General features: G+C 31.4%; 1 protein-coding gene across 4 annotated transcripts in view; it reads left to right on the top strand.

Annotated features, from left to right (window-relative positions):
* The window catches only part of LOC117930974 (acyltransferase-like protein At1g54570, chloroplastic), a 46,376-nt gene extending 41,495 nt beyond the window's left edge, over positions 1–4,881 (top strand). For 2 of the 4 annotated variants that reach the window (XM_034851805.1, XM_034851803.1), the window contains exons 12-14: positions 2,194–2,279; positions 2,410–2,727; positions 2,906–4,881. In XM_034851805.1, coding sequence (XP_034707696.1) covers positions 2,194–2,279; positions 2,410–2,710 — 387 coding nt within the window. In that variant the 3' untranslated portion in view covers positions 2,711–2,727; positions 2,906–4,881. Of the gene's footprint in view, positions 1–617; positions 702–1,753; positions 1,839–2,193; positions 2,281–2,409; positions 2,728–2,905 lie in introns of those variants that run through there. The other 2 variants (XR_004653957.1, XM_034851804.1) reach the window with 2 other exon arrangements.
* The last annotated feature ends 16,652 nt before the right edge of the window (positions 4,882–21,533 follow it).

Genomic DNA, 21,533 nt, shown 5'->3' on the forward strand with positions numbered 1-21,533 from the left:
CACTTGAACAGGTATGGTTTAGTTCTCATGTTAATTATACAAATTTAATGATTTTTGTTATCTTGTTTATTCTCATATGAATGAAGGTAAGTTAGAACTAAGAGTAATGCAGAGCATATTTTTCTAATGTATGAAGATGATGTATAAGGGTTTAGGTTATGATGTCTAAATTCAAAATTCTCTAGATTTATTAGTGGAGATGTGACCTTTGATGAGTCTATAATGTTGAGTCCTAGTAAGGACTAATTTGATGGAGAAAAAACCCCGGTGTCAGAGAAGGCAAAGTTTGAGCTTGAAACTTCAAGAACTATAGAAAAAGAAGCTTTTGGCAAAAAAGACACCGTAAGAGCAACAATACAATTATTATTTTATTTTTCTTCGTTTTTGATAAAAAAAAAAAAAGAGCAACAATACAATTTAGCTTGGAAATAACGAGGAGGAGGCAAATTAAACCAACTCAAAGGTATATGCTAGTAATAGTAGTGTTGCTTATATATTTAGTGTGACAAACATTAAAAAAAAAAAATCATAGTAGTGGAGAGTCCAATAAACGTGATTACTAAATTTGTTCCTACATTTAAGTTCAGAGATTGCTTGAATTTTAATGGTGATTGCAGTTTCTAAAGGCCCTTTAAGGGTGTGGGAGTGAAGTGACATGAAATACTTTTGAGCTTGTTTAAGACATGGGAATTTAAGCTAAGGTAGAAATTGTTGGAAAGTATCTCAAGTTCTCTTTTAAGTTAATTTTTAACTTTGATATTTTCCTATTTGAATACATTCTAGTTAGGGACATTCCTATTATTATGAAGGAAATATTCTATTGTGAGAATTTTTTTTTATAGGAATAAGTACTTTAATAATTAGACAATTAAGTTTTTATATGTAATCAAGAAAAATATACAAAGAGATTTTGACTGAAGATAGAGTTCTTTGTTTTGGGTGTAATTGGGGATTTGGGATTTGAGAGCTCTAAGATTGCAATATCTTTTAACAATAGTAGTTTTTTTCATCTTCACTCATAGATGTGGGCTTTAAGCCTAATCATGTAAATCATAGTATGTTTTATGTATTTTCCATTTTCTTTTCCTCATTTTCTTCTTATTGTTGTTCTTTGTTGTGGTTTTATATAACCAAAAAAGTGATCATCATTTTATTGAAGTGGGATTGAATGTTGATTGTGAAACTACTAAGTCTATCATGAATCAAAACAAAAGGTTGTAGTTATTGTTCTGATTAGGATTATCTTAGATGGATCATGGGGCTATATTCATTCTTTCGGAAAGAAGAAAAAAAAAAAGAAAAAAAAAAAGGATGTAAATTTCCTCTTCCTGAGAAAGGTATTAGTTAGAGAATACATCCTTGTAGGAAGGAATTTGTCACAAGAAGGATATTTGGGTTTCTCTTTCCATTTTTCCATCTTCTGTATCTGAATCAGAATATGCTTAAAACTGTGTTTCCTGTATGAAAAATCCTGCCTACTCGTTGAAGGGTGAACAATTGGTCATACCCTATATATATATCCGTTTATGATTTTATGATAATGCAGGGTAGATTCTTCTTTGGTTTATATTTTTATCTGGTTTTTCCTTTTATGGTTGGTACATCTAGTCTTGCACACATGTTTCTTCTAAAGATCATGAAAGTTGTGATCACTGCTTTCTCCATTTCTTTACCATATTGGTACCAAGAGAAGAGATCAACTATAATATCTTATATCAAACAAGGGAAAAAACTCTTCATGCTATATATACAGGGGCTTCTCTTAATCACGTAGACGTGTTTTAAAATTGTGAAGGACCTTTGGATCAAAGTAGGCAGTACTTGAACAGTTGGGAGGGGTTCATTACATCAGGACCCAACTTTTGAGGTTGTCTTGTTTAATATATAAGTTCTTGAAAATTTAAATATATTTGATGAGGTTTGACCATCCAATTTGAGAATTAATTTCTCCAAAAATTTTATAAGCTTCTCCACCATCTATGAATTCAATTCAATATGATTACAATCAAAATGCAAGATCATCAGATGAGCTGCTTTTTAGTAGAGCTTATGCTTAGTAAATGTGACCCATTATCTTAAGGAACTTTAACCACATGTACCCAAATATGAGCTCAAGTTTGCAGTTAACATTGTACTTGCTTATGACCTCTGCTACTTTACGATTGCCTGATATGGTCATTTCTGGCATGGCAGCTTGTTCTCGACTATGATGACCTGATGAGAATCCCCTTGGTTAATGACTATATTAAAGAAACTACTCGGGATGCTGTAAGACCCAGGTAATTCTCTTCTTTCAATTATAGTTATTACTTGGTTCAAATTAGTTTTGCATGGACCCTTCTTCTATAGATCAAAATATCTCATAAACCAATGCTTCAACTATTAACATGGAACATGTTCTTGTTATAGGGCTGGTTTCAGTGGCGAGGTTGGTAATGAAAATCTCTTTGTACCAGTGCTTTTTCCTAAGGTTCCTGGACGCTTCTACTATCTGTTCGGGAAGCCAATAGAAACAAAGGGAAGAGAAAATGAGCTGAAGAACAAAGAAAATGCAAATGTATTGTACTTGCAGATAAAATCCGAAATTGAACGTATTATGGCCTACTTGATTAAGAAGCGAGAGAAGGATCCTTACAGGGGTATCATTGATAGAACTATATATCAGGCGATTTCTGCTCCCCCTGGTCAAGTCCCAACATTTGATCCATGAAAGAGCCAGTTCAGAAGGTAGATCACATACCATTTTCTACATGTAAAGTGGTGTATGTACAAATATATAATAGTGTGGTGACTGTACTTCATCTCCTGTGTTACATGTAGTCTATTCATGATCTAAAGTATATTATAATACATTCTGTGAAATAAAAGTGGATTAAAATTTTCCTGATGGATGATTCTCCTGCAGGTTTTGAACGTTCTGGGATAATTCTTGGTCTATCTGGGAATGCTATCTACTGTTTAACAATGATCTGCGATTATTACACAGGGCCTTGGTATTGGTTCATCCTCAGCCCTCTTCTTCTCTTGCAATGGTGAAAGCACCATCTATGTAAGCGAATTCACATTCATTTGGAGTGTGACTCTCCCTACTCTGTTTTACCCTGCCGACCTTGGCAGCCATTGTGGATGAAAGTTGATGAGGAAGACATTCCGGTACATGCGTGAAGACCGACACTCAAAATTCAAGGGTTGAGAAGGTAGTGGAGGTCGCCATCCACAAGTAATTATCAGATTATGTATTGTTCTTACAACCATTATTTCACCGGAAGCACGTGAATGAATCCACTGGTGCATACTGAGGTGCAAGAAAAGTGGAATATGATCCTTGGAAGAAAAACGCAACTTTGAATCTAAAATATAGCGGGGGATTGAGATAGAAGTTGACACTAACCCAGAACACCCAATTTGACACCAGATTCCAGTTTCTGAACCAACCTTAGGATCAATACCTGTTGGGTTGTTGACCCAGAACTACTGTTGCCTTGCCAAAGAGAAGCGAAATATTCACATTATTTTTCATGAAGTCGAAGTGATTGTCTCCCTTCTTTCATTCTCAATCACAGGACCAGTTGTAACTCCGGTTCAGCAGTATCGATACAATCAAGAATGGGGTGAAGGTGGTCACACACCAATCACCATTGATAAGAAGAATATGATTCGTACTGTTTAACTTTTTCATTCAATGGAATGGCCTGTAGAATCTTAAAAGGTGTTTGCAAAAAGTGGCGTATGCTCTTTGCTACTGCGGCCGTAAGCAAAATAGAGCAAAAAATTTTCTATCTAAAGAGATGTTTCTGCATGTCTAATATGTAAAAGAAAATCCTTCTGCTAAGAGTAGTTAAGGGAAAGCAATGGCTGAGTGGCTACACGAGAGGAGACTACACCACCTCCAGGATGTTTTCACGGGCCGAACCCACCAGCAGGAATGCCGGTGCTGCAAATGGCCTTGTTAGGGTTGATTCCGTCGGAATAACGCAGCCTGTCATCTATTTCCCAGACAGCTATGGTACAAAACCATTTGTGGAACAACGTGCGGTAAATAGAAGGGGTAGGCCTTCAAACCCAGTTGATGATCGTGACTGGGGGTTCTTCACCAAAATCCAAACTGAAGTAAGCCAACCCACCAGGTCTTCCCCCTACAGCACCATGGATTTGCGTCAGCCACCATATTCGACAGGCCACAATGGCAGCAGTGGCTATGGTGGGTATAGTGAGTACAGCAAGAATGATTCCTGGAACAGGCCTAGTGGTAATACCATTAGAAATGACGGTTTCGATTATTACCACCGCAGAATTGATGGCGCCATGGAAGTGATGAACACCAGTGGGGGGGTGGGGTAGCAGGCCAATTAAACAGTGGAGGACGGTCTGCAACGTCCGGCTCCTCACTGGCCAAACCAACAAACAACATTGGCGAGGCTGTGGAGATTCTGAAGGAAGCTACCAGGTCTACATCTTCACGACAGGGGGTTTCACAGCACCAGTTTCAGCAGGGCATACATATGCTGAAACCACCGACAGTATGGATGCCACAAGGCGATATGGGAACTTTAAATTAACTTCTAGGTCAACCAAGAGCGTAGGGTTCTACTGAACACAACATCTAGACATGATTACACATATATATGGATCTATGGACTATAGCTTCATGCAGCTTCTCAGCTGGAATGCTCTGTGAGTTGAAGGTTTGTTGGAACTTCATCTAGCTAGCTAGACTATCAGTATTGTATGTTTTCCGTTTTGCTGTTCGTTTCAGTGGAATGTCTTTGGTCTCATAAACAGGTAAGTGGTGGTAATTAATGGCCTTTGATGCTCTGCCATTGCTAGTATAAAATAAGCTTTCCTTGTAAGCAGATTGCAATGAAGTATCTCTCCTTTTTATTTATGGTTTTTTTTTTCCCTAAGGATTGATTCACCTCGGATCACATGTGGCTAGTACCCTTAAATATCCATTATGTTTATCTTTTTATCAAAAAATTGAAGAGATCTCACATATGATAGGTAACTATTTTTGAAAATAGTTTTGAGAAAACCATTTTTGAGAACAAATATTTTGTAGAATAAAAGTCTGTTTAGATAATTTTTTAAATATATTTTAAAAATAATTTTTATGCTTAGTGTTTTATTTTAATTATTTTACATGTTTATATAGTTATTTTTTAAAACAGTTATTAAAAAACAAGTGAAAAAAGTATAAAACAATTAACAAATATTTTTTTAACAACTTTTTTTTATTGTCAAATCGTGTTTTCCTAATTTTTTTGTTTTGAAGAAAAAAACTGTTCTCTAAAACAGTTATCAAATTATTTGAATAAAAATTAATGTAAAAGTATCAAATTTAAGATAAAATTTAAAATAATACTTGGAATTTGTTTGCATATTAGATTAAAATTTTAAAATAAATTACTTTATGATTTAAATTTGACTTCATCATTTAGTATGAGGCAATTTTGTTTTAAAGAAAAAAGTCAATTTTTTTCCATCTTTGTCTTATTGGAAAAAATAACTTCTTACATTTTATCTTTTTAATTTTTAACTTCAACAACATCCAAACCCAATTTCTCAAATAAAATAAAGCCAAATATACTTTTGAAAATTTTTGTTAATTCTTAACTTAAAAATAAATCAAGTTACCCAAATTACAAGTAAAGTCAAATGTGAATGATAGATGAATTTCTTATAAATTAATAAAGTAGTTGTTCCCATTTCTTAAGCAAATTTAGATCTAAATCTTTTGAATAATCCTTACTAAAATTGAAACCAACAATCTAAGAGTCAATTAATTTGAACAAGAAACAATTCCAAAATAAATGTACAAATTTTAAAAACTGAAATGAATATTCAGTCATATATAATCAATATTTTTATCTCATAACTCATTCAATTCTCAACGAAAATAAATTCTTCACCTATCCCACTTAAAAAAAAAAAAAAAAACTTGACTTGAATGATGCTATATTAAGAGGTAAATCAACTAAAGGACAAATATGCGTACATAATTCATCATTATAGACTTGTATTATTGTAATTTATTTTATCATTTAGGGACAATTGGAAATATTTTAATTTAAATTAGTAGGGTTTTTATTTATTATTTATTTTTTATTTTAATTCTTAGTTTTTAAATTGCTTATCTTAATTGTATAGAATAATAAAGTAATAAATTTTGGTATTTTGGGATATTTGAAAATATAATAAATTACTTTTTTTTTAATTATCATTTTCAAATATATTTATTTTAATTATATGAAATAAAAAAGAAATAACTATGTTTCAACTTTCAAGTAATTTTTTATTAATCATATAAAAAATAAAAATAAATAATTATTTTTATAATGATAGAATTTTTTATTTAATTTGTAAAAAACATTAAGATATTATTAAAATTAAGTCATTTAACACTTAATAGTTCTAACCTTAACAAAAATAAACAACTTAAACACTTAATTCAATAGATTTAAATTAAGATATATTTAGATTTGATAAAAATAAACAATAAAAAAAAAATGCCACATTAGTTATAAAAAAAAATAAACAAAATAAACGAACCATCTGTGAGTGATGTAATTTTAATAATAGTTGAAAACTTTAGCAATTGTGGAGTAAATAAGAAATTCTTTTATTTTTTATTTTTTATATTAGTTTATAAATTTGGTTTTTTATTATATAATTATTCTACACTAGACTTAATTTATCTTATTTGAAAGTGGGTTCCTTAATGGAGTAGTCCCAATGCGATGGTGAAAGATTATTAGTTTTTTTTGAAAAAATATTATTAAAAATATAAAATATGGCACTTTTGGTTTTTTTTTTTTAACATTAAATTCATTTTTTAAAGCACGAGTAGTTCACCCTTTATATTGAATTCATTTTATGAAAATGTAGGTTTTTTTTTTTTTTTTTTTTTTTTTTTTTTTAACATTTAACTCATTTTTCATCTTTTTCTTACAAAAAAATGAGCTCAATTACATTTTGAAATTTTTTACGTTGGATTTATGTTTTCAAAAAACTAGTTTCCATCTATAATAGCAACAATTACATCAAAATAAGGAAAATTGGAAAACTTTTATTGCTAATAATTATCGAAATTGCGGTTTACAAACTCTCTCTCTATTTCTTCCTCTTCTTCTCCCTCTTCCACCTTCATTTTGCATTTTTAATCCATTACCATTGACTTAAACAAGATATACTTAAAACTTTTGTTCTAAGCCAAGGACACCCAACTTTTAATCTATTCCCCAAGTAGCCATGAACCAATGGTAAGGTTGAAACAACAAAAGAACATGTATGTATAATCCTTAATTGCTAGACAATGCATACTCCATCGAGTTAAGGGTAAGTAGATTGACGATATATTGGAGAGAATAACAGTAAAACAAAGAACACCCTATTTTGAATTATAAGAAAAATAGAATACAAGAATATATATATATAACCTACAACCCCCCTATTTATAGACTTAAGCATATGTTGACTATACCTCATTTACATTTTTTTTTTACTCAATCTTCTTCACTCGTACTCTATATAATTATCATTGCTTTCTTCTCCCATTTCTCAACTTCATTTCAAGGAGAGGACAATTTTGTTTGATGTGATCCAACTTCTTGGATAAGTGGTATACATTCTTCGTCTTGTTATCTTCATTTGATGATGTTGTCTTTGGTTGAAGTTTTATTTCCTTACTCTTTCGAACTTCATAATCTTCTTTAAATTTTTTTCCAATGAAATCAAGATCTTCATCTTTTTTACTTTTCCTCGTCATTATTGAGGCTTTAAATCCAATGTTCTTTTTAATTCTTATGGTCTTCAACTTCTTGATGACTTTTCAATATGATCTCAAGAATCGTAAGTGATTTAATGAGTTCTTCAACTAGGAGCTTCGTGATATTATTAACCTTTTATATGTAATAACTTTTGCCTCCCATTGCTTTGGTTGAGACCTTAGAATCTTCATCATTAATTTCTTCAATTTGGTGTGGACTTTCCTTAAGAACTATAGACCATTTACGATGTTGGTGAACCAAGTGAACATCTTAATAGTGGTCTCATTTTTCTCATCTTTAAAATTAATAATTATGCATAAGAAAGTTAATTATAGACATTTTTATTTGATTGATGTCCTTTTAAATAACCTTAAATGACCTTCATATATATTTAGTTGATCCATAACGACAAACTTTAGTACATTCATTTCTATATCTGACATAATACAAGTAATAAAAAGCCCTTGCATTTAATCGAACCCTTCTCTTATATATCATGCTAGGTTTGAGGAGTCAAAACCTATTTTTAATTCTAGTAGGCATATGAGGACCATTTTGAATGACTTGCTATAACTCATAATCAATTAATTTTTAAAACTAAGTCACTCTATTTTTCCAATAGCTATAACTGTGTTAGACTAAAGTTTGATTAATCCTAGTTTTGATTTTATAATTGGAAAACAAGTTTTAGAACTAATGGTTCTATTCTAAATATGATTTGACAAGAAGATTTCTTAAAAGACAATTGATGAGAACTCAAACTTGACACTTAATAGCTCTAAAGAGTTTATTTCTATGCGTTTGACGTACTCAAAACTAATCCAATGCTTGCTTTTATTGTTAATGCCTTAACCCTTTATATTTGATGATTTTTGCAAGTATTTTATAGGTTTGAAGGTGTTTTGAGGTGTAGTAGAATCCTTTGGAGGGCTTTGAAAATGTAAGAATGCCTGATGAGGAAAGAAGGAACTTGATAAATAGTTGGTGCACTTGTTTAATGTGTATGGCCAGAGTCTTGTGGCACACCTCTATTGTGTGCCATGTTATTGATTTGGGTCGGGCTCGCCAGCCCGCATTTACGAGGATGCCGCCTGAAAGGCCCCCGGTCTTTTGGATGCTATAACAGCGGGCTCCCAAATTAAAGAACCCATCCAGATCTTTCATGATGCAAAAGCTTCATTCCATGATTCAGTGACAGGGCTCCAAACATCAATTGCACACTTCCTTCTTCACAGGTACAAGAAGTGCACCTCACATTGTGAATCAAACTGACATTGTGCACCTCTTTCCTTCAATTAAGCTGCGCTCCTCCCCTGCAATTCAAGTTGCACACCTCCTCCACACTACTTAATTATGCGCAATCCATTTGCCACTCAAAGCTGCATACCTGCCAAAGTTGAACTAAAGCTTTCCATGCTACTTCCACAGAAAAAACATGTGTACCTCTTTCCTTTATGCTGATTGCCAAAGCCTTCAATGCAAAGTGTCCTTAATTCAATTTTACACTTGATAATTAAAGGTATTTGTGAACCTGAACACCTTCTCAAGTGTTCTTCTAACACTCGAGTAATACACTCCCACACAAAGTATAAAAGAATAATAGCTTGAAGAAGTACAAGAATTAGTCTAGGTCACCAACAAATGTAAGAGAAAAGATAGCTAGATAGTCATTATGAGGATGCAATCAATAGGAAAGCAAGTCGGGAGTAACTGCACTCAAGCATTGAAAGATCCAAATAAATTCTCACTAATGATATTTACGCGATAAGTAATTCATAATTGAAGTTTAGATGTTATAAATATGAGATTTTTGTACAACATAACTATTAGACACAAATTCCAACTCAATTAGTCAACTACCCAATCAACCCATCAACTAGTTGTTGACATGTATGTTTATGTATGTAGGTGACCAATGAGCTGACAAGAGTTTATTTGACATTGATTCTAGGAAATACTTTTATCCTGAAAATTATATATATATAAATAAAGATGTTTAATAAAATTTAGAAAACACTTTTAGAAATTTGAAAAAATCACTTCTAGTATTTTGTTTTTTGGAGTTTGCTTGAATTTAATTGGTGATTGTAGTATCTAAAGGCCCTTTAAGGGTGTGGGAGTGAAGTGACATGAAAGACTTTTGAGCTTGTTTAAGACATGAGAATTTAAGCTAAGGTAGAAATTGTTAGAAAGCATCTCAAATTCTCTTTTAAGTTCATTTTTAACTTCGATATTTTCCTATTTGAATACATTCTAGTTGGGGACATTCCTATTATTATGAAGGAAATATTCTATTGTGAGAATTTTTTATTATAGGAATAAGTACTTTAATAATTAGACAATTAAGTTTTTATATATATGTAATCAGGAAAAATATACAAAGAGATTTGGATTGAAAGATAAAGTTCTTTGTTTTGGGTGTAATTGGGGATTTGAGAGCTCTAAGATTGCGATATCTTTTAACAATAGTAGTTTTTTTTTCATCTTCACTCATAGATGTGGGCTTTAGGCTTTAGGCTAATCATGTAAATCATGGTATGTTTTATGTATTTTCCATTTTCTTTTCCTCATTTTCTTCTCCTTATTGTTGTTCTTTGTTGTGGTTTTATATAACCAAAAAAGTCATCATCATTTTATTGAAGTAGGATTGAATGTTGATTGTGAAACTACTAAGTCTATCATGAGTCAAAACAAAAGGTTGTTGTAGTTATTGTTCTTATTAAGATGTTATCTTAGATGGGTCATGGGGCTATATTTATTCTTTCAAAAAGAGGAAAAAAAAAAGGGAAAAAAAAGAATGTGAATTTCCTCTTCCTGAGAAAAGGTATTAGTTAGAGAATACATCCTTGTAGGAAGGAATCTGTCACAAGAAGGATATTTGGGTTTCTCTTTCCATTTCTCCATCTTCTATATCTGAATCAGAATATGCATAAAACTGTGTGTTTCCTATATGAATATTAATCCTGCCTACCCGTTGAAGAGTGAACAATTGGTCATATCCTATATATACCCGTTTATGATTTTATGATAATGTAGGGTAGATTCTTCTTTGGTTTATATTTTTATCCGGTTTTTCCTTTTATGGTTGGTACATCTAGTCTTGCACACATGTTTCTTCTAAAGATCATGAAAGTAGTGATCACTGCTTTCTCCATTTTTGTACCATATTGGTACCAAGAGAACAGATCAACTGTAATATCTTACATCAAATAAGGGAAAAAAACTCTTTATGTTATATATACAAGGACTCTTTTTAATCATGTAGACGTGTTTTAAAATTGTGAAGGGTCTTTGGGCTAGAGTAGGCAATATCTAAACAGTTGGGAGGGGTTCATTACATCAAGACCCGACTTTTGAGGTTGTCTTGTTTAATATATAAGTTCTTGAAAATTTAAATATATTTGATGAGGCTCGACCATCCAATTTGAGAATTAATTTCTCCAAAAATTTTATAAGCTTCTCCACCATCCATGAATTCGATTCAATATGATTACAATCAAAATATAAGATCATCAAATGAGCTGCTTTTTAGTAGAGCTTATGCTTAGTAAATGTGACCCATCATCTTAAGGAAACTTAACCACATGTACCCAAATATGAGCTCAAGTTTGCAATTAACATTGTACTTGCTTATGACCTCTGCTACTTTGGATTGCTTGATATGGTCATTTCTGGCATGGCAGCTTGTTCTCGACTATGCTGACCTGATGAGAATCCCCTTGGTTAATGACTATATTAAAGAAACTACTCGGGATGCTGTAAGACCCAGGTAATTCTCTTCTTTCAATTATAGTTTTACTTGGTTTGCATGGACCCTTCTATAGATCAAAATATCTCATAAACTAATGCTTCAACTATTAACATAGAACATGTTCTTGTTAAAGGGCTGGTTTCAGTGGCGAGGTTGGTAATGAAAATCTCTTTGTACCAGTGCTTTTCCCTAAGGTTCCTGGACGCTTCTACTATCTGTTCGGGAAGCCAATAGAAACAAAGGGAAGAGAAAATGAGATGAAGAACAAAGAAAATGCAAATGTATTGTACTTGCAGATAAAATCCGAAATTGAACGTATTATGGCCTACTTGATTAAGAAGCGAGAGAAGGATCCTTACAGGGGTATCATTGATAGAACCATATATCGGGCGATTTCTGCTCCCCCTAGTCAAGTCCCATCATTTGATCCATGAAAGAGCCAGTTCAGAAGGTAGATCACATACCAATTTCTACATGTAAAGTGGTGTATGTACAAATATATAACAGTGTGGTGACTGTACTTCATCTCCTGTGTTACATGTAATCTATTCATGATCAAAAGTGTATTATAATACATTCTGTGAAATAAAAGTGGAAGAAATTTTTCCTAATAGATGATTCTCCTGCAGGTTTTGAACGTTCTGGGATAATTCTTGGTCCATCTGGGAATGCTATCTACTATTTAACAATGATCTGCAATTATTACACAGGGCCTTGGTAGTGGTTCATCCTCAACCCTCTTCTTCTCTTGCAATGGTGAAAGCACCATCTATGTAAGCAAATTCACATTCATTTGAAGTGTGACTCTCCCTTGTCTGTTTTACCCTGCCGACCTTGGCAGCCATTGTGGATGAAAGTTGATGTGGAAGACATTCCGGTATATGCGTGAAAACCGACACTAAAAATTCAAGGGTTGAGAAGGTAGTGGAGGTCGCCATCCACAAGTAATTATCAGAATATGTATTGTTCTGACAACCATTATTTCACCGGAAGCACGTGAATGATTCCACTGGTGCATACTGAGGTGAAGAAAAGTGGAATATGATCCTTGGAAGAGAAATGCAACTTTGAATCTAAATATAGTGGGGGATTGGGATAGAACTCTTTCTCCACCTTTGCCTTGCCAAAGACAACGAAATATTCACATTATTTTTCATAAAGTCGAGGTGATTGTCTCCCTTCTTTCATTCTCAATCACAGGACCCGTTGTGACTCCGGTTCAGCAGTACCGATACAATCAAGAATGGGGTGAAGTTGGTCACACACCAATCACCATTAATAAGAATATGATTCTTACTGAAACTTTTTCATTCAATGGAATGGCCTGTAGAATCTTAAAAGGTGTTTGCAAAAAGTGGCATATACTCTGCGCTATTGCGGCCGTAAGCAAAATAGAGCAAAATTTTTTCTATATAAAGAGATGTTTCTGTATGTCTAATATGTAAAAGAAAATCCTTCTGCTAAGAGTAGTTAAGGGAAAGTAATGGCTGAGTATGGCTACACGAGCGGAGACTACACCACCTCCAGTAGGATGTTTCCACGGACCGACCCCGTCGGCATGAATTACGGGGCTGCAAAGGGCTCTGTCACGGTTGATGGCCGCGGAAAAACGCAGCCTGTCATCTATTTCCCAGACAACTATGGTACAAAACCATTTGTGTTACCTGAGCACAAATACAGCTCTCCTGCAAATAGATGGGGTAGGCCTTCAAGCCCAGTTCATGATCGTGATTCCCAGAGAGCTGGGGAGTTCTTCACCAGAATCCAAACTGAAGTAAGCCAATCAACCAGGTCTCCCCCCAACAGCACCATGGATTGGCGTCAGCCACCATATTCGACAGGCCACAATGGCAGCAGTGGCTATGGTGGGTATAATGAGTACAACAAGAATGATTCCTGGAACAGGCCTAGTGGTAATACCATTAGAAATGACGGTTTCGACGACTACCACCGCAGAAATGATCGCGCCATGGAAGTGATGAACACCAGTGGGGGGTGGGGTAGCAGGCCAAACAGTGGAGGATGGTCTGCAACGTCCGGCTCCTCACTGAGCAAACCAACAAACGACATTGGCGAGGCAGTGGAGACTCTGAAGGAAGCTGCCACGTCTACATTTTCACGACAGGGAGGGTCAGCACCGGTTTCAGCAGGGCCTAGATATGCTGAAACCACTGACAGTATGGATGCTGCAAGGCGATATGGGAACTTTAAATTAACTTCTAGGTCACCCAAGAGCGTAGGGTTCTACTGAACACAACATCTAGACTTGATTACACATATATATGGATCTATGGACTATAGCTTCATGCAGCTCCTCAGCTGGAATGCTCTCTGAGTTGAAGGTTTGTTGGAACTTCATCTAGCTAGCTAAACTATCAGTATTGTATGTTTTCCGTTTTGCTGTTCGTTTCAGTGGAATCTCTTTGGTGTCGTAAACAGGTAAGTGGTGCTAATTAATGGCCTTTGATGCTCTGCCATTGCTAGTATAAAATAAGCTTTCCTTGTAAGCAGATTGCAATGAAGTATCTCTCCTTTTTATTTATGGTTTTTTTTCCCCCTAAGGATTGATTCGCCTCGGATCACATGTGGCTAGTACCCTTACATATCCTTATGTTTATCTTTTTATCAAAAAGTTGAAGAGATGTAGCATACGATAAGCAATGATGAAAATATCAGTAATCACGGATATATCGGTACTTCGATTATACGGATATATCGGACATATCGGAGATATATTGGCGGATATTTTGGAAAAAAAATATCGGTATGCTTAAAATTATTAAAAACTCATGGAAATGTAAGGAAAACATCATAATAATATAATTAATAGAAGTATAATAGACATTTTAAAGTTGTTTTATTGAAAAATTTAATATACATATGATATAATTTGCGATATTAGATGTAATTATATCATGTCGATCTATAAGAAATATTAATTTTGTAATTGTTCTCATTATAAAGACATAAAATACTTCATTTCATTAAATATCAATAATTTGTACACATTAAATTCATTAAATAAACATATTTCATATTCAAAATATACTAGTTCATGTTAATTAAATTAATTAAATAATTTAGCATGTTAATTAAATTAATTAAATAATTTAGTTAAACTAACTAGTTTAATTTAATTCTAAATGTGAAAATAAATCATAAATAATCATCTAAAATAAACATATCAATTTATAATTAAATAATCAAATTAACCTAAGTTAATTCAATAAAAAAAAATTAATTACAATTGAATATAAAAATAGCATTACATCATCCATATTGCAAACATACTAATTAATTGAAAATACATGAATTAATTACAATTGCAAACAAAATTAATTACAATTTAAAACAAATATACCTTAAAATGATTGAATAATTGGAGAGCAAATGAAGAATAAAAGCAAAAAATGGATGAAATGGATGAAATTTGGGTTATTTATAGAAGAAAATTGGGCCAAAATAGCCATTGGAACATTAATTTACCGTTGAAAATCAATTTTGGCCATTAGATAAAAAAAACTGGGAGCAATCTAGCTATTGGATCGTCATATTACCGTTGGAATCACATCTAGGCCATCGGATCAACACGGGCGTGATCTGGGCCGTCAGATCACGTTGCATGAAGGAGGAGAAATATCGCCAAAAAATCGACGATTTATCTCCTATTAATCGCATATATATCTTTTATTAATCGCATATATATCTTCAATTAATTGTCGATATATCGTCGATATTTTGCCACCAAAGACGATTTTTTCATAAAATCGCCGATTTATCTCCCCAAGCCGATATATTGGCGATTTTTGCTAAAATATCTCCCCTCCGATTTTTCTCCACGAAATATCGTGTCGACCCCTCCCGATACACAATATATCGTCGATATATCCCGACATTTTCCTCCTTGATGATAAGGTAACTATTTTCGAAAATAGTTCTAAAATTAGTTTTGAAAACAATTTTTTAAAACTGGTTTTTAATATTTTATATAACAAAAGTTTATTTGTATAATTTTTTTAAATAGGTTTTTAAAATAATTTTATATTCAGTGTTTTATTTTTAATCATTCTACATGATTGTATAATTATTTTTTTTAAATAGTCTTTAAAAAACAAGTAAAAATGATATAAAACAACTAAAAGATATTTTTTGAAAACACCATATTTTATGTTTTTAAGAATAAAAAACAAATTTTTTTTAATAATAATTACCAAACAAGTCCTTAAATTTTGAATAAAAATCAATACAAAAATATCAATTTTAAGATAAAATTTAAAACAACACTTGGAATTTGTTTGCATATTCGACTAAAATTTTAAAATAAGTTATTTTAAGATTTAAGTTTGGCTCTATCATTTATTACGAGGTAATTTTGTTTGTTAATTTTTTCAATCTTTGTCTTATTGGGAAAAATAACTTTTGCAACGTCCAAACCCAATTTCTCAAATAAAATAAAGCCAAATATACTTTTGAAAATTTCTGTTAATTCTTAACTTAAAAATAAATCAAATTGCCTAAATTACAAGTAAAATCAAATGTGATTGATAGATGAATTTCCTATAAATTAATAAAGTAGTTGTCTCCATTTCTTAAGCAAATTTAGATCTAAATCTTTTGAATAATCCTTACTAAAATTGAAACCAACAATCTAAGAGTCAATTACTTCGAACAAGATATGATTCCAAAATAAATGTATAAATTTTAAAAATTGAAATAAATATTCAGTCATATATAACTAATATTTTTATCGCATAACTCATTCAACTCTCAACAAAAATAAATTTTTGTCCTATCCCACTACTATACATATTAAGAGCTAAATTAGTTAAAGGGCAAATATGCATCAAATAAGTGAGTAGACAAAGAAATTTAACTTAAAACAATTTTTAATATTTCTTATTAACCAAACATAATTGGAAAACTTGATTACTAATTAATTTTTAATTTCATAACTAATTACATAATTCACCATTATAAACTTGTATCATTGTCATTTATTTTAGCATTTAGAGACATTTGGAAATATTTTAATTTAAGTTAGTAGGGTTTTTTTTTTTCAAAAAAAAAAATTCTTAGTTTTTAAATATCTTATCTTAATTGTATAAAATAATAATGTAATAAATTTTGGTATTTTGAGATATATGAAAATATAATAAATTACTTTTTTAATTATCATTTTTAAATATATAAAATAAAAAGAAATAACTATGTTTTCAGTATATTTTTATTAACTATATAAAAATAAAAAATAAAAAATTACTTTTATAAGTATAAAATTTGTTTATTTAATTGGTAAACAACAATATTAAGATATTATTAAAATTAAGTCATTTAACACTTAATAGTTCTAACATTAACAAAAATAAATAACTTAAATAATTAATTTGGTCGACTTAAGTTAAATTAAGATATATTTAGATTTGATAAAAAAAACAAAACAGATGAACCATCCATAAGTAATGTAATTTTAACAATAGCTAAAAACTTTTAGCAATTAAGGAATAAATAAGAAATTCTTCTTTTTATTGTTTCTATTATTTTATAAATTTATTTTTCTTATTATATAGTTATTCTACACTAGCTTTAATTTATCTTATTTGAAAGTGAGATCCTTAATGGAGCAGTCTCAATGCCATGGTGAAGGATTATTTTTAGGAAAAAAATATTATTAAAAAATATAAAAAATAATCTATTTATATATAGACTAAGCAATAAGTTAGTGAGGATTCTCATTTTTCTTAGAAAAAACACACCAACTCAATATGTATCAAAACATGGGGTTATTGAGAGCATGGAGCCAAACACCATTCTAAACCAAGGTAACTAAACTACCATTACTAACTAAGCTGAAAATTCCTAGAGGAGTTTTGTGAACCCATTTGCAACTTAGTTCATTGAAAGAACATCTTGAATAAAATGATGGTGCTGCTCAATGTTCTTTTTTATTCCATTAAAAACGTGTTTCTTTGTCATAGAAATTGTTGTCTCAATGTATTAGAAATTCATAGAATATATATTGTTAGTTGAATTTTACAGAAATATCGAAAATATTATATAAACATTAAAAAAAAATGGTGAAATGGAAAATTTGAAATTGATCATTTTTCCCATTAAATTTGAAATTTTTTTATGTGCTATTGCTTGAAACCTTTTTTTAAAAAAATAATAATTTTCATCACATATTTTATTTTTATGAGATTTGTAACTAAAATCCTTTTTATCAAAATTAATGCATTTTTGGCAAGCTAAAATCATGTTCAAAGTCTTTCAGCCATTCGAAAATTTTAAGAAATAGTATTCAACCATTTATTTTTATTTTCTAAAATATTATTTACTTTCTAGAAGTTTTAGCCTTCTTATAAGTTTCAAAATTTTATCAAACTCATTTTGAAGATAGAATGTTCTATATCATTATATAATTCTACAAAAGCCTGTGCAACTTATCATAGTTTTGAATTAAAATTTGCATTATCTACTTTTTCTTTAATATCCATGAAGCATGTGTTGACCATGTTATTTACATTTTTTTTTTTAATTCAATCTTTTTCACTTGTTCTCTAGCTATACAACCGTCATTGGTTTCTTCTTCCTTTTCTTAACTTCATTTAAAGGAGAGGATAATTTTGTTTGATGTGATTCATCTTCTTTTATAAGTGGTATACGATATCCTTCGTCTTTTTCTCCATTTGAGGATGTTGTCTTTGGTTGAAGTTTTCTATTTTCACTCTTTTTGAACTTTATAATCTTCTTGAAATTTCTTCCCAATGAAATCAAGATTCTTCATCTTTTTCACTTTCCTCATTATCATTGAGGCTTTGAATGCAATGTTCTTATTAATTCTTGTTGTTTTCAACTTAATTCTTAATGACTTTTTCACTATGATCTCATGAGTCATAAGTGATTTAACAAGTTCTTTAACTAGGAGCTCTATGATATCCTTAACCTCTTATATATAATAACTTTGGCCTCCCTTTGCTTTGGTTGAGACCTTAGAATCTTCATTATTTTCTTGAATTTAGTATAGACTTTCCTTAAGAATTGTAGACCATTTACGAAGTTGGTGAACCTAATGAACATCTCAATAGTAGTCTCGTTATTCTTTATCTTTAAAATTCATAATTATGCATATGAAGGTTAATTATAGACATTTTTATTTGATTGATCTTAAATAACCTTCATATATATTTAGTTGATCCATAATGACAAACTCTAGTACAATCATTTCTATTGATGACATAATACAAGTAATAAATAGCCTTTGGATTTAATTGAACCGTACTCTTATCATGCTAGGTTTGAGGAGTAGAAACCTATTTTTAATTCTAGTAGGCATATGAGGACCGTTTTGAATGACTTATCATAACTCGTGGTCAATTAATTTTTAAAACTAAGTCACTCTATTTTTCCAATAACTACAACTGTTAGACTAAAGTCCGGTTAACCTTAGTTTTGATTTTATAATTGAAAAACAAGTTTTAGAACTAATGGTTCTATTCTAAATATGATTAGACAAGAAGATTTCTTAAAAGACAATTGATGAGAACTCAAACTCGACACTTTAATAGCTCTAAAGAGTTTATTTAAGTGCATTAATTAAGGTACTCAAAACTAATCCAATGCGTACTTTTATTGTTAATGTCTGAGCCTTTTTATGTTGGATAATTTTTACAAGTATTTTGTAGGTTTTAAGGTGTCGTAGAATTACTTTGGAGGGCTTTGAAAATGTAAGAATGCCGCATGACGAAAGAAGGAACTTGATAAATAGTTGTTGCACTTATTTAATGTGTAGGGCCGCATCAGGCTCACTGGCATGCATTAACAAGGATGTCGCCCGAAAGGACCCCCGGTCTTTTGGATGCTATAAAAGCAGGCTCCCAAATTAAAGAACCCGTTGAGGTCTTTCATGATGCAAAAGCTTCATTCCATGATTCAGTGACAGGACTCCAAACGTCTTTTTTTATCTGTCATGCAATTGCACACTTCCTTCTGCACAGGTACAAGGAGCGCACCTCACACTGTGAATCAAACTCACATTGTGCACCTCTTTCCTTGAATTAAGCTGCGCTCCTCCCCTGCAATTCAAGTTTTGCACCTCCTCCACACTACTTATACATGCGCAATCCATTTGCCACTCCAAGCTGCACACCCACCAAAGTTGCGCAAAAGCTTTCCATGCTGATTGCACAGAAAAAACATCTGTACCTTTTTCCCTTATGCTGATTGCAAAAGCCTCCAATGCAAAGAGTCCTTCAATGTACACTTGAAATTAAAATTGAAGGTATTAGTGAATCTGAACACCTTCTCAAGTGTTCTCCTAACACTCAAGTAATACACTCGCACATAAAGTATAAATGAATAGTAGCTTGAAGAAGCACAAGAATTAGTCTAGGTCACTGACAAATGTAAGAGAAAAGATAGATAGATAGTCATGAGGATGCAATCAATAGGGAATGCAAGTTGGGAGTAATTGCACTCAAGTATTGAAAGATCCGAAGAAATTCTCACTAATGATATTTAGGCTATAAGTAATTCATAACTGAAGTTTAGATGTTATAAATATGAGATTTTTGCACAACATAATACAATACATCAGTTTGGAGATGATAAGAAAAGTAAAGAAGAAACCGGTGAGGAATTGCTGAAGAATTTGATAATTTGGTAATAGAAGTAATGTGTATTTTATTGTTTCTTTTCAAAAATTTATACAAGAATGCATTGGGAATTATAAAAAGAAATAAATAATAAATATCCTAAAATTAAATAAATGAACATTATTTCCTAAATTAGGAGAATCAAATATTGTTAATATTTGATTGCTCTTGATTTATTTAAAATAAATATCCTAAATTAAGAAAATAAAATATTATTAATATTTTATTGCTCTAAATTTATGAAAATATTGACTAAATGGATACTTAATATTTTTTGTGTCCTACCATTTTATACTCCTTTGTCATTCTGTGTCCATGTCCTGTCATTTTGTGTCTTGCCATTATATGTCTTCTTTTATTCTTTCCCTTAATTCACCCCCTCAAACTGGAGTGGAATGAATATGAACTCCCAACTTGTCTCAAAACTTGGTGAAGACATCCGTGTGTATGTATATATATAACAATAGGATTCACTTGAATCTAAAATTATGAAATTAAAAAATTCAACAGGATTTTATTTTCATTTATTCACTTTTTAAATAAATGATAGGAAGTTTCAGAAAATAGAAATTTCTAAATATTTCTTTTGTGCTTCATTTTATTATATACTAATTTATAGAAGTTCGGATTCCTTTTTCTATATTTTTTTAAATTAGTGAGTCAAGACCCACTTTTTCCTATATTATATTATATATATTAATAATTGTAACACACTCAGAAATGGTGAAACCTCTTTGCCCTAAATTGAAATTTCTACCTTCTCAACCATTCCAATTATGACTATGTTGTTTAAATAAAAACTTATGCATGCTCTAAGAATATTTTCTCTCCTCTATTTTGGTAGTGAGTAATTGATTATGTCCTTAAAGAGCTACTATGATTTTGGCTTTATCATAAGCCATATGAGAATGGACAATATATATAATAGTAACGCATAGAAAAGGTGAAACCTCTTCCCCTTAAATTGGGAAATTTTTGCCTTCTCAACCATTCCAACCATGATTATGTTGTCTAAATAAAACTTGTGCATACTCTAGGATCATTTTTTCTCCTTCATTTTGATAGTGAGTAATTGATTATATCCTTGAAGAGTTGCCACGATTTTGGCTTTGTCCTAAGCCAGGTGTGAATGGACAAACTTTGTCTTGGTCTGAAATTGGCTTTGATTGCATCGAGATGTTACATATATTTTTTAAGTCTCTTAAATATTCTTTTAAGAACTCTTTTTCTTAAATAAGCAATTGCTCTTTCAGAGAAGTTCATACCTCATATACCGTGTTAACACCAAGGATCATGCTAAAAACATCTTCTTTCATTGTTCCAATAACTCATGAAGTGATAAATTTGTTACTGTTGATCGTATTG

Source organism: Vitis riparia, chromosome 14 (genome assembly GCF_004353265.1).
Source record: "Vitis riparia cultivar Riparia Gloire de Montpellier isolate 1030 chromosome 14, EGFV_Vit.rip_1.0, whole genome shotgun sequence".
NCBI lineage: Eukaryota > Viridiplantae > Streptophyta > Magnoliopsida > Vitales > Vitaceae > Vitis > Vitis riparia.